General features: G+C 39.5%; 1 protein-coding gene across 1 annotated transcript; it reads left to right on the top strand.

Annotated features, from left to right (window-relative positions):
• Window positions 1–472: 472 nt before the first annotated feature.
• LOC113187320 (sodium-dependent glucose transporter 1-like) lies at window positions 473–15,318 on the top strand. Its single transcript, XM_026395059.2, has 4 exons — window positions 473–683; window positions 9,557–9,725; window positions 11,330–11,446; window positions 12,771–15,318. The coding sequence occupies exons 2-4, from the start codon at window positions 9,560–9,562 to the stop codon at window positions 13,730–13,732; spliced, it is 1,245 nt and encodes a 414-aa protein (XP_026250844.2). The 5' UTR covers window positions 473–683; window positions 9,557–9,559; the 3' UTR covers window positions 13,733–15,318.
• The last annotated feature ends 483 nt before the right edge of the window (window positions 15,319–15,801 follow it).

Below are 15,801 nucleotides of genomic sequence, written 5' to 3'. Positions count from 1 at the left end.
ACCGCGGCCAGGAGAGCTGAGGCGCAGGGGCAGGCTCAGTCCCATCGGTGGGGAGCCCGGGAGCCTCGGATCCACGGGAGTCCCCAGGACCCGCATCTTCCCTCCGGATTCGTCTGTTCCGAGGCTGCAGTTTCAGCTCTCTCCGCCACGGGGCGCGGGTTCTGTGGTCCCAGTGAGTTCAGCGAAGGCAGCAGCTGAAGCCGGACGGGGACGACCCGTCTTCCAGGTAAACACAACACCTCGGGTCGTGGCACGATCCCGGTTGGCTAGAGGCCTCGTTTCTGCCACTGGATCCGCCCACAGTTGTGCAAGATGGGGAGCCTAGGTTCCAACAGAGGCGCGTTCCAAAGTCCGACTTCCTCATACCTTAAATTGAGAAGGATCCTCGGGGGTGGGGGCCCAAGCAGGGACCTTCTGGCCAGGAAGGACGACAGCGCAGAGCTCCAAGGATCCGCCACCAAGGTCGGTGACAGCGAGACCGCGTCTCTGGAGCCGCCAAGCTGGAGCTGAGACAGGAGCTGCGTGGTGCCGGGGCTGCGGCTGCGGGGCAGCGGCTCCTCCAGGCCGAGGGCCCCGCGAACGATGAAGTGGAGACCGTGGCCGTCCCCCGGCCAAGCGCCCAGGCCCCGAGCGTGCTGCGCTGGTTCACCACCGCGATCCTGTATGCGGCCTTCTTGGGGCTGGTGAGAGCTGGGGCTGCGACCTCCCATTTGAAGTCTGTCCTTCGTTCCCTGGGTATTGTGTAACTCGGGGAACATTTGAGGGCACGGTTCTAACTTGTGGAGGGTCATTGTCAAATGCGAAGTAGATTTTTCCTAATATGTTTTCAACCGCTGCAAATCTTCCTGGTCTCCTCGTTGCGATGGGAAGCCGCAAAAGGGATTGCACCGGTCTTTAGCCACTGGCATCCACATCTGGAATTATGACACAGAAAAACTGCTTTTCTGGGAGTTCCTGTCCTGATGACTTGACCAAATTCAGCCAACAGCTTAGTTTTGCAGATAGGGAAGGGACCCAGGGAGGAAAATGACTTTCATGAACGCACAGCTGATTAAACGGCAGAGTTGGAAATATTGCTTATTCTGGCCTTAGTCGTATTTAAAATCAAGCTCTCAGATCCCTAAATGCTTTTCTTGGAGCAAAGTGCAGGCTAGAAGCCCCTTTTGCTAAACTTCTGGGCTGCCCCTCATTCACTGTTTTTGGAAACGTTCTTCTTATCCATCCTGGGGAAATAGAGGTTGAGTCCCCTGAGGAGAGCCACTTGTCTCAACTTAGTATCTTAGAGACACTGAGCCACAATTATGTGTCAGAGTTTTGTCTTGTTTTGTTTTCAATTGGGATTGTAGGAGTGGGATGTGAGATATCACTGCAGATGCTTGGTGAGCCCTCATTGTGTGCCCAGTCTTGCAAATCTTTTGAAGGCATGAAGTAATTTGATTACAGCCAGTGATCTGGCTTTTCTCCATGTACTAGGTACTTGCTTTGCACCTGTGCTTACCTGGTTCTTAGTCTTGGACTGCTCCTTGCTCAGACCCTGGGCACATTCTGAGTTTAGAGCAGAACAGTGCAATTAGAGTCAAGTATTCTTGAAATGTAATGAATTAGAAAGATTTTTTTTTTTTTATTAACGGGTCTAAGGAATTTCTTCTGAAAGCTAACAGTTGTTAAAAAAAGAAAAGGTTAGACAATTTAATCAATTTAATTTTAGTTGAGGAATGATTCAGAAACCTGGCAGCACCTGAACCAATAAAGGTTCAAAAAGCTCCACCCAGGAGGGTAGGCAGGCAGTATTTATTGACAGAACAAGAAAGTGACATATAGAAATAACTTGAATGGTTACAGCTCATTTATCCTGGGTACACATTTCTGAGCTGTTTGCAGTATGTGACGGGCTAACCCTTGACTGCTCAGCAACTTATTCCAAGAATATACTCTCAGGTGCAGTTTGTTGACATATTAATGTATATTCAGGTTCCCCACATACACAGGCAGCTTTAGGCCCAACATGACAATTCTAACCTTCTGGTCAGCTACTCAGTTTTGAGAAATTGACTGAAACCTTGAGCACCGACAGTATTTTCCGCCAACACAATTGACAGGTTTGGCATAATTATGGAATTCACAATGTACACTGGCAAATGAGTTGGATGAGTATGCCTTCTTGGTGTTTTTCTTGCCAGTTTGATATATAAAAAATGGCTACATAGAAACATTTGTGACTCTTGAGGGGATACAATACATTAGAGAGACATGATTGCTATCAGGAGGATAATACCAAGAAACTAAAGTACATTCCTTAACCAAAATCAGAGACTCCAAAGGTCACATAATGAAGAGAGTTCAATGAAATCCAGTTGGTCATAGTCTCTGGAACATGATGTTGATTAAGGAACAATAAATGGGCTGATATATAGCGATATCTATTTTTCTAGTTGGCCTGGTACACAAGTCATAGGGACCTGGAGACCAACTAAACATGAAGTTTGGGAAAACCTGGAACAGCCAAGCTTGCCATCCTCCATTCCATTCAAGTTGTCAGCAAGCCAACTGTTAGCAGCTCTCAAATGCATTGTGTTTCTTTCCCTGAGAAATTTTCTTAATGTATGCAGTGGCAGTATGTAGAGAAGCAGCAGTATCATTAACCAGACTGTGTGTGTGTGTGTGTGGGTGGGTGGGTGTGCGCGGAACCCAGGACCTCATGCATGCTAAACACGTCCTCTAGCAACTGAGCTACACCACCAGCTGATTAGCCATCTTTTAAATTGTTCTTTTTGTATTTATGAAATCAAGGGAACATTAAGCATAACATCCAGTTTTGTTTAGCACCACATACAAGCCCACTACACGAGCAGTGAGGAAATCTATAGCCAAATGTTGTTTCACTAAATGTTGTTGTTGAACATTAATATTCTCAGTCTAGTCAGTGTTAACCCCCATGAGGTCTGATCAACTACAAGATCCACTATTGCCCCAGTTTACCAGTTAGCTTCAAATTTCATACAATTGGCACCCACTCTTGCCCAAAGTAAAACCCCAAGAACCCTGCTAGAGACTTTCCTCAATGGAAACTGATTTATTTTTGTTTTCTCAAGGTTGGTACTAATTTTAGATACTGACCTCTTTGACCTTTGATTATGAGAGTTCCAGAACTCTCAGGGAAAACTCTTTCAAGTGTTTTTTTGTTTTGTTTTGTTGTTGTTGTTGTTGTTGTTGTTTTGCAGTGCTGGGGATAGAAAAAATGGCCTCACACATGTTAGATAAGCACTCTACCACTAAGCTACATCCCCAGCCCAGGAAAGCTCCTGAGCAGGCAAGAGAGCAAGATCTGAACCAGGGTAGATGCAAAACAGAGTAGAAAGATTATCTACAGACCCCATAAAGTCCCTTACAAGCTGGAAAAGAGTGCCATCTAGTGGCTTTTGTGCAGAGGTCAGTTAAATTTATTCATCATAAATCTGCAGTTAAGAACAAGGTCCAGTGGGAAACTTATTCTTTTGTGATTCTTTTATATCATATTTGAAGGTTATGTAATCTTGTTTATTGGAAAGGGACATTGCTGGATTTAATGTGACATCATACAAGTATTTGTAGCTACTCAGGAGATCCTCGGATCTTGTGCATGCAATATCTGGAATCACAATTCACCTTTTACTCAGCTTGTACCCACCTAGTTAATTCCCAGCTCTATAGACACACAACTTTTAAAAAGATTTTTTATAGTTGTAGATGGACAATATTCTTTTATTTTATTTGTTTGTTTTTATGTGGTGCGAAAGATCAAACCCAGAGCCTCACACATGCTAGGCAAGCACTCTGCCACTGAGCCACAGCCCTAGTCCAGAGACACATAACTTTTGCAGATATCACTTACAGGTTTTCTATATTTGGAAGTGACTAGGTTATTAATTGGTAATATCAGGGTCTTATTTCAAGCAAATGTAGGAAAGCAAGGAACAGTCATGTCTAGAATATCAAGAAGTACTTCCACTCTTCCTTTGGGGTTTCAAGGTGAGTCATTGGGAACATGGGGCAACATTGGCATAAGTGGAATTATTTTCTGACTTGGGGGCACCAGCCCACAATCCAAATAATTTCTCTGATTTTTTGCTAGAGCATTAGCCTTTGCTAAAGCCATCCACAGATTTGGGTCCCATGTATTTTTCTGTAAGCAAAGGGATGGGATTAGTTCAGTGGGTAATGGAGGTGAAAAGGGGAAAAAATACATATATATATATGGCTTTCAGGATGGTGGATTCCTGATTTTGGGAAAGCTGTCCACATCTAGGATGCTCTCGGCTTCTGGGGAGAAACTTTCCTGCTCAGCTTTACCTTAAGGTCCCCAACAGGTGTATAGGGCCCCTTTTAGTTGAGAGAGGTAGATTCAAGATTCATGGCCTTGAAAGTTTGCTGCAGAGAGAAACCTGACATGGTCACTTCCAACAGAGACAAGCACAGTAATTTTCTGGTATCATTTCCAAAAGACCCACTCTCTAAGTTTTAGATCATGAAAGTGTTGGTTGTCATCAGTTGGTGGGACATAAAGAGTATTTTTGCTTGGTGGGAAATATGCTTTAATGTAATGCATTAAAGCTTTGCCCTATTGAGTCACGTCAGTTTAGAAAGTGGAGATACAATTATTGGGGGCATAGGTCTTCCAATAACTATTTCACAAGGAGTCAATCTTCTCTCCAGAGGGAGTGAATCTGACTGCCATCAGCTGGTAATACCTTTGATTAAAGGGGCTTGAGTTTGTCACAGTTAACTTGATACCATTGTGTTTGCAGTACCCCCCTTTTTTAAACTTTTTTTTTTTTTTTGGTACTAGGGATTGAACCTAAGGACATTTTACCACTGAGCCATATCCCCAGCCCTTTTTAGTTTTTATTTTGAGGCAGGGCATGCTAAGTTGCTTAGGGCCTCATTAAATTGCTGAGGCTAGCTTTGAACTTGGATCTTCCTGCCTCAGCCCGAGCCACTGGGATTATAGGTGTGAGCCAATGTGACTGGCACAGTTTTTTGTTTTTGTTTTTGTTTTGCAGTGATACAAGTACCTCTATTGCTGGAGATTTTACTCCAGGAATGCCCCATATGGAAAACACATTTCCGTAGCTACTGTTATGGTCTTTCTAAGTCTTTCTGTGTAGGAAAGTTTCTATACAACCAGAAAATGTGTACTGAAGGTGGCAAGTGAATGAAATTCATCTTCAGGTGTTCAAATCATCCAGCAGCTGCTGGAGACCTATCTTTTGAGTTTTTTTTTTTCATTGTCAACAGAATTTTGTTTCTGACACACTGAATATTGATTATAAGCTTATCATCCAATTGTAAAGTTACCCCTTTGATGTTTTTTCCCCGATTTGAATCATTTTCTCTGTTCTATGATGAGTCTTAAGAGTACAGAGCTTTTAATCATGGAAGCTGTGAAGCCTCAGTGAGGACAAGGCAGTCATCCAAGTTCTCCATAGCATATGCGACTTATATCTTTTTTTTTTTTTTTTGAACTGGGGATTGAACCAAGAGGCACTGTACTACTGAACTACATACCCACCCCTTCTATCTTTTATTTGGAGATAGGGTCTTGCTAATTTCCCATGCTGACCTCAAACTTGTAATCCTGCTTATGCCTTCCAAGTAGCTGGAATTATAGCCATGTTCCACTCACTGGGTAATTTGGTTAAATGAATGACTGTTGTATAAAGCTGACTAAACATCAGCTTGATGTTTATAAGCCATTCAGTTTCTTCATTACAGTTCTTAGAATTCTTACTTCCTCCAGTGGAATTGTTTTTAAGTTATCAAAAACCTGTACATGACAGTCCTTTTCCTGAATGTTCTTCAACATCAAATTGATAAGGGCCCAGAAACATGCCAGATTAAACAATTACTGTTTGTGAATGAAAATGTTTTAAATGGCCATGGTTATTACAATAGTGACACATTGATAAGAGAAATTTGTTTACAATATTTTTTTAAAAATATTTTTTAGTTGCCAATGGATTTTTTACTTTGTTTATTAATACAATATTTTTAATGACACTGAGTCTTGCTATGTTGTCCATGCTATCCCAAACTCTCGTGATTCTCCTGCCTTGGCCTTCAGAGTGGCTGGAACCACAGGTGCATTCCATAATTATGACTGATGGTATAATACTAGGACTATTTCTAGGAACTTCATAAGTTTCTGAAACATATTAATAACATCTCCTTACAAATATAAGTCAAAGAAATTTTAGCATTACTTACTAGGTGACAATGCTTCACTTATAATTTAATGCATCAAATAAGCCAAATTAGTTTATATCTCTTTTTGTAAAGAAAGCTATCTTTTTGACAGCTCCAAGGGCTGGGAAAACCCCCAAACCTAATTCAAGATCAATAAAAAGACAATTTAGAATTATTTTGGAAAGTTCAAGAAAAACATGAAAGATTTAAGGCATTTCATCAAAATTAAACCATAAGTCATTTTATACTATAGTCATTAACTTAACCAAAGAGATGCTAACACTTCAAAGGTACATACCAAAAATAACATAATTTTAGTTAACTCTTTTAAGAGAGAGGGCTAGGATTCTGTGAGTGATCAAAAACTTGTAAAGACAACATGAAGTACAGGAATCTTGGTAACATTCAATTGTCGTTTTCTAGGCCACAACCTCAAACATGGTTAATAACTGACCGATACTCTAGGAAAACTTTGTTGTTTTAACAGAGAAAACCAAAATCTTGGTTTGCCATGTACTTTACACTTTTTAAAATTTTTTTAGTTGTAGATGGACACAATCCCTTTCATTTTATTTATTTATTTTTATGTGGTGCTGAGGATCAAACCCAGGGTCTCACACGAGCTAGGCAAGCACTCTACTACTGAGCTATGACCCCAGCCCATGCTATGTACTTTAGATATTAATGCTCCATTTTCAGTAAAACTTGTAAGTAATTTCCTTCTAATCATAACCATTTTGGTCACATGCAAAATTCTTTTCACAAGATTTATCTTCCACAAACCTACAATTTCCTTATCCATTCAGTTTTTGTCTTGTAGTTTTCATCTTATAATTTTAGAGCAAGTCATTCTACTTTATGACAAAAATTATTTTTCCTCTCAATAAAACAAAATATCTTCATACTACAGCTTTTCCTTACCAAAAAAAAAAAAAGCATATGTTATCTCCTATACAATTGCAAACAGGGTTTCCCTCTTCTTATTTGTATGAATTTTAGTTTCCTATATTAATTGGAATTCTTAACCTTTAGTGACCTTAATTTTCAGTGAGCACGAGAAAGCAAGCCATTGTGAATGGCACACCATCCATGTGTAGACTGGCAAATCTATGAATCATGACTTCTAGAAGCATGTGTTCTCCCAAAGTATAACTTGTCAGTGTGACACAGAACATGTTTACTAACAATTCCAAATATCTTCAGTCTTTCTGTCACAAGAAACTGTACAGGAGGCAAACTTTTAGTGATACTCCCTTAGGTTTTGTTAGTTTTTGCTAGCCTTAACAATTAAATTATTATTTATAAAGATTCCCCTCAGCCTCAGCTTTCCAATCTTGATAATAAGAATTGGCGCAGGAAGAATATCTTTTACCTGGTTGTATCTTACATATATTTATTTCATTTATTTTTTTAACAACTATGTTTTAGTTCTTTATAAAAATGAGATGTTAAACAGTTAACCATTATAAATTATTTTTCTTGCTAACAAATTTTGTGCTATAGGGATAACATAAGGTTGATGCATCCTATTGATTTTTTAGTGTTTTGAATTCTTTCTTATGACTCTCTCAAGTGAAAAATTTCATCTAGGTAGAAACTTTCCCAATGTGGCCACTATAACTCTATGGTGTTCTTAGTAAATTTCACTCATTTTATCCAGAAATACACAGCTGTGAGCCCATATTTTTTTTAAATAAAGTTAGTGGGTATCCCAGGAAGTGGACTCCTTGACTCCTGGAATCCCAGACTCTTCAGATTGGGAGAAACCCATTTTCAGAAGGTAACTACTGGATGCCTCTAACTGGATATAGTCCAGTGAATTATCAGATTCAATGTGGTCATGGACTCTGTCCATTAAAAAAAAAAAAAAAAAAGCTCAAATATAGTTAGAAAGCTTTTTACTCAAATTATTGGAGCTCAACTTGAAAAGAAAACTTGCTAGTGACCTCAGTCACTCAATGAGATCAATGGGCACAAGAGACCTTTAATTGTAAATTTCTTTGACTCTCAGTGTTCCTGGAGGTTACTGGAATTCTATTTCATATTCCACATCTGATGCCTACCAGATAAAAGAAAAACTTCATACAAATTAAATTTCACAGAGTTTATTTGAGCAATGACAATATTCATAAACTGGGCAGCAATGTAAGCAATAAAAGGTTGAGACAACACCAACCAGTAATGTGGGCAGACAGTATTTATAGTAAGAAAAAGGAAGTTATACTACACAAGTTGTAGCTTTGCATTTGCCTCACTTTGGGCAATCTGAACACTGTACAGCCTATGTTTGGCTGATAGAATTGGTCAAAATGTGGGCCTTAGTTATAAGAATATACTCTTAGGTTACAGTTTTTTGACATTAGACTACAGTTTGTAACACATGGCGGCTGGTTTATGTCAAACTTAATTTTTCATAATATATTATTTTTGAATAAAAATTTATTGTTAAAATCATTCTGTATATTAGTATATAAAAATTTCTCAGAAAGCTTGTCGGGGTATATTCCTCATGGCTGGGGATTTCTTTGAAGAAAATTATAGATTTAAAAATATAGGGCTGAGATTGTGGCTCAGCGGTAGGGCGCTCGCCTAGTGTGAGCGGGACCTAGGTTCGATCCTCAGCACCACATAAAAATAAAGGCATTGTGTTGTGTCCATCTACACTTAAAAATATAATAAATGTTTAAAAAATATATATTAGTTGTCCTCTGCTAATTGTCTATGTGTCATTGAGTGGAAGGCTCCTATATGCACCGTAAACATTGCTCTTTTAACAATATCAAAAATAAGAATGTTTTGATAATTAGAATTTTTAACATCTAAACTTGTATGTTGGTGCATGTGGTATATTTCAAAACATAGACAATTGTTTTAAGAATAGATTTAATATTACATTTTCTCCCTTTCTTTCTTCCATCCTTCCTTCTTTCCTTCCCTCCTTTCCTCCTTCCCTTGCAGTGCTAGAGATTAAATCCTGGGCTTAGTGCATGTTAGGCAAGCACTCTACCACTGAGTTCATCCCTAGATCCTATTAACTCTTCATACACAATAGTCTTTTAGGGCATTATTCAAATAGAAAACATTACAACAACAACAACAACAACAACAACAAAAGAATTACAGACTCTTTTAAATTGAGAGTTTTGAAAAGAAAATATAGTAGCTATCTATCACTCTAATAAGATTAGTATTGTCATTGTACATTTTTTCCCTACTGTGGACTTTCAAGTAGTTTTCTGTATTGTATTGTATCCTCCTCCTCACTTTTAAATTTATACAAATTAAAAACATATTTTCTTTGTAAGAAAAAACTGTTTGTCTTTATAAATTTCAGGGAATGACTATTGCTATACTGGGACCCACGTTTCAAGATTTGGCAAGAAATGTGAACCGAAATATCAGCAGTCTTTCTGAAATATTTGTGGGTCGTGCTTTTGGATATTTGAGTGGCTCTGTGGTTGGTGGCATTCTTTTTGACTGTATGAATCATTTTTTACTTTTGGGTAAGTATACACTGATTTTCATTTCTTTGTGATTTTTGAAGAGTTTACAACTTGCCTTTAAGTATGAAAACGGTTGACAACCAAAATGGGTGGTGTTTTGGTGTCCTCCGTGGAAGCTGGGTTTCCATGGTCCTGCTCTCACCTTGGCAGTTCAGGGGAATCTGTGCTGGGCCCTCTGGAAACTCAGATCAGCCCTCAGGTGTGTGTGTGTGTGTGTGTGTGTGTGTGTGTTAGCAATGCTTAGACTTCCTGACCTTGACTGTATTTTAGGCATCCCTCCAGGGTCACCCAATGATTGTCCAAAAGGCTCTGCTCATCAGGGTGTAGGGCAGCTCTCCCAGGGCCACAGAGCTCAGAAGGAGCTCCTGGAATCTGCCCTGGCTCTATGGAGTCTGGGTTGGAAGTGAAGGGGCAGGAGATGGAGAGTGAACTGAGGTAGGCTACATTTTTGTCGCTACTGCCCCATGTCAGTGATGACCCCAGACTGTCCTTCCTCACCAGGAAATAGATGGCAAAGCTTTAATATACTCTGCTTTAAATAATCTTTAAAGAAAATTTATTGTGATAAGGCTCTTTTGGAAGCAAGGAGAATAATTTATTGCAGATGAATAAGTAAATAATTTCTCTTATTTCCAATGTGGGTATGTGTGCGCACACTTAATTGTTTTTGATTCTTTGTGGTCCTGGGGAGTGAACCCAGTGCCTCTCAAATGCCATGTATGCATTCCACCAGTTACCTATATGCCAGCCCAAATATATATGTCTTGTATTTCCTTCCCTACTCCCTAAACTAATTTATTTAAAGTTTTGTTACAAGTTACTATACTGATTACATTTATTTTTGTTTGTTTGTTTTTGGTACCAGGAACTGAACCCAGGGGCACTTAACCACTGAGCCACATCCCTAGCCCCTATTTATATTTAATTAGAGACAGGTCTTACTGAGTTACTTAAGGGCTTGCTAAGTTGCTGAGGCTGGCTTTGAACTCACTACCCTCCTGCTCAGTTTCCCAAGTCACTGGTATTACAGTCATGCACCACCACACACAGGAGTGATTGCATTTTTTTTGCCTTTTAAATTTGTTACCTCCTATCTCAAACTCCCTTTCAGTTCTTCAGTGTGAAACATTTAAGAACTCTGCATGACTTCTGTGTGTGTGTGTGTGTGTGTGTGTGTTTGTGTTTAGAGCATTATAGTCAAACATGGTAATTGAGTTCATTTTTCCAAAATCATACATGCATGCAATTTGAGTTATTCTATTTCAGTTCCCATTTTCCCCTTCCTTCCTCCTATTCTCCTTCCTCTATTCTTCTGATCTTCCTTTTCCTCATATTGTTTTTTCTATGTATACATAAAGGTGTATATTTATATATGCAGTAATGTGATTTTTACTAGATTCATATTGCTTTTCCTCCCCCTTTCTGTCTCTTCTCCCTTTTTCAATCTCCTTCCTCTACTGCACTGATCTTCCCTGTATCTTTTTGGTATCCGATCCCCCACACTTTTCGCCCTTATTTTGCTCTAGCTTCCACATATGAAAGAAAACATTCAACCCTTGTGTTTCTAATGACTCCTATTTTTTTGTTTATTACTTTCTCCTCAGGGGTGTCACTGGTGGCCACCTCAGTGGGTCTTTATATTATTCCTTTTTGCAAAACAGCAGTGTTACTGATTGTCATGATGTCTGTTTTCGGCGTCTCATTTGGCATGCTGGATACAGGTTAGTGAGCCCTTCAGAATCATCTCTGGGATTGGGACACCTGCTAGGAGGAGTAGAGCAGATAGTATTAAACTGTCCCTTGAAATGCTCTTAAAACCACACGGACTTACTGAGCGAATCGTGAGTTCTCCCCATCAGAACCACCCTTTCTGCAACTCTTCTTGCCAGTTAGAGCTCAGATTTTTGAGCATAAAGTGAAATATAAAGAATTTTGTTCTATGAGAGATTGTTGAATTACAGTATCCAAACAGGGAAGAAACCCCTCCTATGGCTAATTGCATTAAAGGTGAGGAGGTTTTCATGTCATGATGAAATTTGACCATTTTAGCATGAGAGGAATTGATGGTTAATAGGATAAAACAAATGTGGAGCCATTATTAGACTGAAGAAGCACCGAGGCAACCTCCAATTTAAAATGCACCCTGGCTTTTGAGCACAGAGAAACCTGTAGCATGTGCCATTTTTCATATTTTTCCTTCCTGTGACTTTTCTCAGAAGTTCCCGTTCTCTCACAGTAAAGCTTTTGCATCTGTAATTATGTCTTTGAAACCCTGCTAAATAACATACAGGATACTTATTTAGCATCAAATCCAACTTTCTATGCCTCCCTTCCCTGCTTTAGTATTATTGATTGAATGTGGAAATGTTTTATTCTTCAGGCTTTGGTTGTAAAATTACAATATAGAATCATATTTTTATTGAAAATATCTGATTCAAAAAACAAAAAAAAAGACAGCCGAAGACTTGATGCTTCCGGCCTTTCACCTTGCAGGTGTTCAGAAAGGGTGAGTGCAGATCCTGAAAGTTTTCTTGTTCCCTGTAATGGGCACACCAGAGTTCTAGAGTATTCCATTCCTCATTTGCCTCTGGTTAATAGGTTAATAATGTTCTTGAGGTGGCTACCAATTCCAAGAAAAGAAAGCTTCAGTAATTTGACTAATATATGATAAGGTTTGCCATATATATATATATATATATATATATATATATATATATATACTACTTAGAAGTACAAGGGATATGACTATTACTTCCCAATATTAGCACTGTTTTATAAAAACTCTTTACTCATGTTCTGGGCAATGAGATGAAGTGGTTTACCAGTTTGTAGAATTCCAAGTATGCAGATGACACTTATAAGCTCTCTGGTGGTAGTGGGTGAGAGTTCCTTACTCAGAGATCTGACTCAGGTGCAATATTTGATGATAACTTTGTTACAATATGCATGCCATGAAATACAGATTCATCCTCTAATAGTAATGACCTATTTTTTAATGGGGTAATTGTGTTTAACATAAATCATTTCCCCATCTTTCGTTGGCAGGTGGTAATGTCCTCATCTTGGATATTTGGGGGGATGAAGGAGCCCCACACATGCAGGCCTTACACTTCAGTTTTGCCTTGGGTGCCTTTCTGGCTCCAATTCTGGCTAAATTGGCACTGGATTCCCCAGTGTCTGCTGAAAATCACACAGAGCCTGCCTTTCAGCCTCCAGCTACCAACGGATCATCTGAAGCTGACTCAGCACCTCTGTTTGGATTGCCTGATGACATGAATCTATTCTGGGCTTATGCTTTTATCGGCACTTACATTTTCATAGTGTCTCTCTTTCTGTTTGCTCTGCTTTTCAAGAAAAGCTCAGGGCAGGAAAAATCAAAACCATCTGCTCAGGGATATCGAAGAGCTGAATATCACAAGACCCTTCTCTGCCTCCTTTTCTTGTTCTTCTTTTTTTATGTTGGAGCAGAGGTAACATATGGCTCTTATGTTTTCTCCTTTGCCACCACCCATGCTGGCATGGAAGAACGCGAAGCAGCTGGGTTGAACTCCATCTTCTGGGGGACCTTTGCAGCCTGCAGGGGCCTGGCGATCTTCTTTGCTACATGCCTACAGCCGGGCACCATGATTGTGTTGAGCAACATTGGCAGCCTGGCTTCATCTTTATTTCTGGTGCTTTTCAACACGAGTCCACTCTGTCTCTGGATTGCCACTTCGGTGTATGGGGCCTCAATGGCAACCACGTTTCCCAGTGGTGTTTCCTGGATTGAGCAGTACACGACCATAAGTGGGAAATCAGCAGCCTTTTTTGTAATTGGTGGTGCCCTGGGAGAAATGGCTATTCCTGCAGTAATTGGAATTGTTCAGGGACAATACCCAGATTTGCCCATAGTTCTGTACACCTGTTTGGGGTCAGCAATATCCACTGCAGTTATATTTCCTGTGATGTATAAATTAGCCACCTTGCCTCTGGATCACCAGCGAAAAGCAAATAGAAACAGTGAGTAGCTAAAAGCTTTGCCCTTTATTTCTGGGATATGAGGAAGCAAATGAAGGGGATGTCAGCAAAATGGAATGAAATAGATTTTGAAGCGGTGGAAATGAATGATACAATGAGGCATATTGTCATAGAGATATCTAAAAATAGTTTAATGGAGCCCACAGCTGAAGACTCTGACTCCTCTCAAATAAGGTAATGTTTGACTCTTCTTCAGTTAATATTGGTGATTCCCCTATGAAGCATATTGTCCAAAAACTGGACAAAAGAGACTAACACTAAGAGAAGATGGATAATTTACTGACTTCCTTGAATAATCTCCAGTTCTAAAGAAGGCAGAGCAGCATTAGCAGCTCTGGGCATGCTTTGGGCATCAAAGTTTCCGGATCCATTTATAGCAAATGCTAAAAGGTGTTGAAATAGTATCTTCACTTCCCAGAGTCTTTCACAAACTGCCATTTAACATTGTGACAAATTTTCATTGATGGTTTTTTGAAGGTTCTATTTTATAATCAATGTCTTCGATTCAATGAAGTATAGTAATTCATTCAGTTATGGATAGTATACTATATTCACTGATGTCTTAAAAGTTATTTTATAAGCTAATTTAGTCTCTAGTGATGTACAAATGGGATTTGGAGATATTATGTTCTGATATTAGAAGCTATTTGAGTTAGTATATTAATAGTAGAGGTGTAGATAGGTCTTTTGAGGCCCCTGGCCTACCTCAGTAACAGAGGCTGGGTCTAGGTCTTTCTGTTTCAAGACTTGACTCTCACTAGGTTTGGCTGATAATCTCATATTAAGTACTGTGAACCAGGCTAGAAGTTCAGTTTACAATGAGACACAGACTTTTCCCAGGGATTGGAATTCTTGTGTCACCCATCCAGGGCTCATCCTCCCTGAGTTTGAAATACCTGGGAAACTAAAGTAAAGAAAGATGAGGTGACTTGGTGGCCCAGGCATCAGGGATGAAAAAGGGAACTTCATATAAGTAGAGCCAAATTGCTGTGGCTATCCTTCAATAAATGACTAGAATTGATGAGAGATTTTGTTTACCTTTCCCAAGTTTTTATGCTGAGTGACCTCAAATTTTTACTGGGATACAGTATGTTTGCTATCAATTATCTAATTTCTATAAATTTGCTTTTGAAAAAAATTTTTGGTTTGTCTTACTGACAGATGCCACATTTTTTGGCCCCTGCCCATTTGCTTTGCATACCCATCACATTATTTAGGTTTCTGTTAAGAACCTAACAACGTGGAAAGGGCTGGTGGAGAAATTAACAAAAAAGAGACTGTTTCTCTTTCTATACTGTACTTTTTCCTTAGCCAAAGCTTGAAATTACCTCTGCTCCCTTTACTGCTCTTCCTCGGGCTGTTGGGCCTTAGGCAGCAGCAATTGTCTGTCTGTAGGGAGGCTCCTTACTATAGGGATTCCACTGTCAGCTTCTACTTCTAGAGAGTAGGAGATACAGCCGTGCTGGGCTCAGGGGTGCACACCTGTATTCCCAGAAGCTTGGGAGGCTGAAGCAGAAGGATCACAAGTTCAAAGCCAGTCTCAGCAACTTATTGAGACTCTGTCTCAAAATAAAAAACTAAAAAGGGCTGGGGATGTGTCTGAGTGGCTAAGCACTCCTAGGTTCAATCCCCAGTACCATTAAAAAAAAAAAAAAAAGAAAGAAAAACAAAAAAAAAGTACACTTGGAACATCATGCAAATTTCATAAATTAAAAATGGAATGGCTTTTGTGTTATGTTTGCAACACTCCTAGATGAGGCTCTATTGCTGGCCCATGGCCCACAAGTGAGTTAGGAAAGACCACATTTTTGGGAGTTTGAACACTTTGCTGTTTATGGAAATTTTGTCTATCTTGTTTTAAATCTGATTTTATTTTGTCCTTAGGAGTTTGTAATCCCTGTGTACCCTCTATACATACGTAAGACCCACTACACCCCCACGCAACCCTCTACACACACACGCAAAACAATTATCTTTAGTCTTCTCCCTTTATCTCATTGACTGTTGATAAATCATTCCACATGTTTGTGGAGTACCTCCTATTTTTCCATCTGTGTGA

The sequence above is a fragment of the Urocitellus parryii genome, chromosome 8, assembly GCF_045843805.1.
Source record: "Urocitellus parryii isolate mUroPar1 chromosome 8, mUroPar1.hap1, whole genome shotgun sequence".
Taxonomy (NCBI): Eukaryota; Metazoa; Chordata; class Mammalia; order Rodentia; family Sciuridae; genus Urocitellus; species Urocitellus parryii.
This window is presented reverse-complemented; position numbering and strand designations above follow the sequence as displayed.

What these genes read in the sequence shown, in the direction of transcription:
- LOC113187320 (XM_026395059.2), top strand. Translation starts at nt 9,560, where the DNA reads ATGACTATTGCTATACTGGGACCCACGTTTCAAGATTTGGCAAGAAAT. An exon ending in GAATCATTTTTTACTTTTGG is followed by an intron (nt 9,726 to 11,329) that starts GTAAGTATACAC and finishes CTTTCTCCTCAG; the next exon opens with GGGTGTCACTGGTGGCCACC. An exon ending in ATTTGGCATGCTGGATACAG is followed by an intron (nt 11,447 to 12,770) that starts GTTAGTGAGCCC and finishes TTTCGTTGGCAG; the next exon opens with GTGGTAATGTCCTCATCTTG.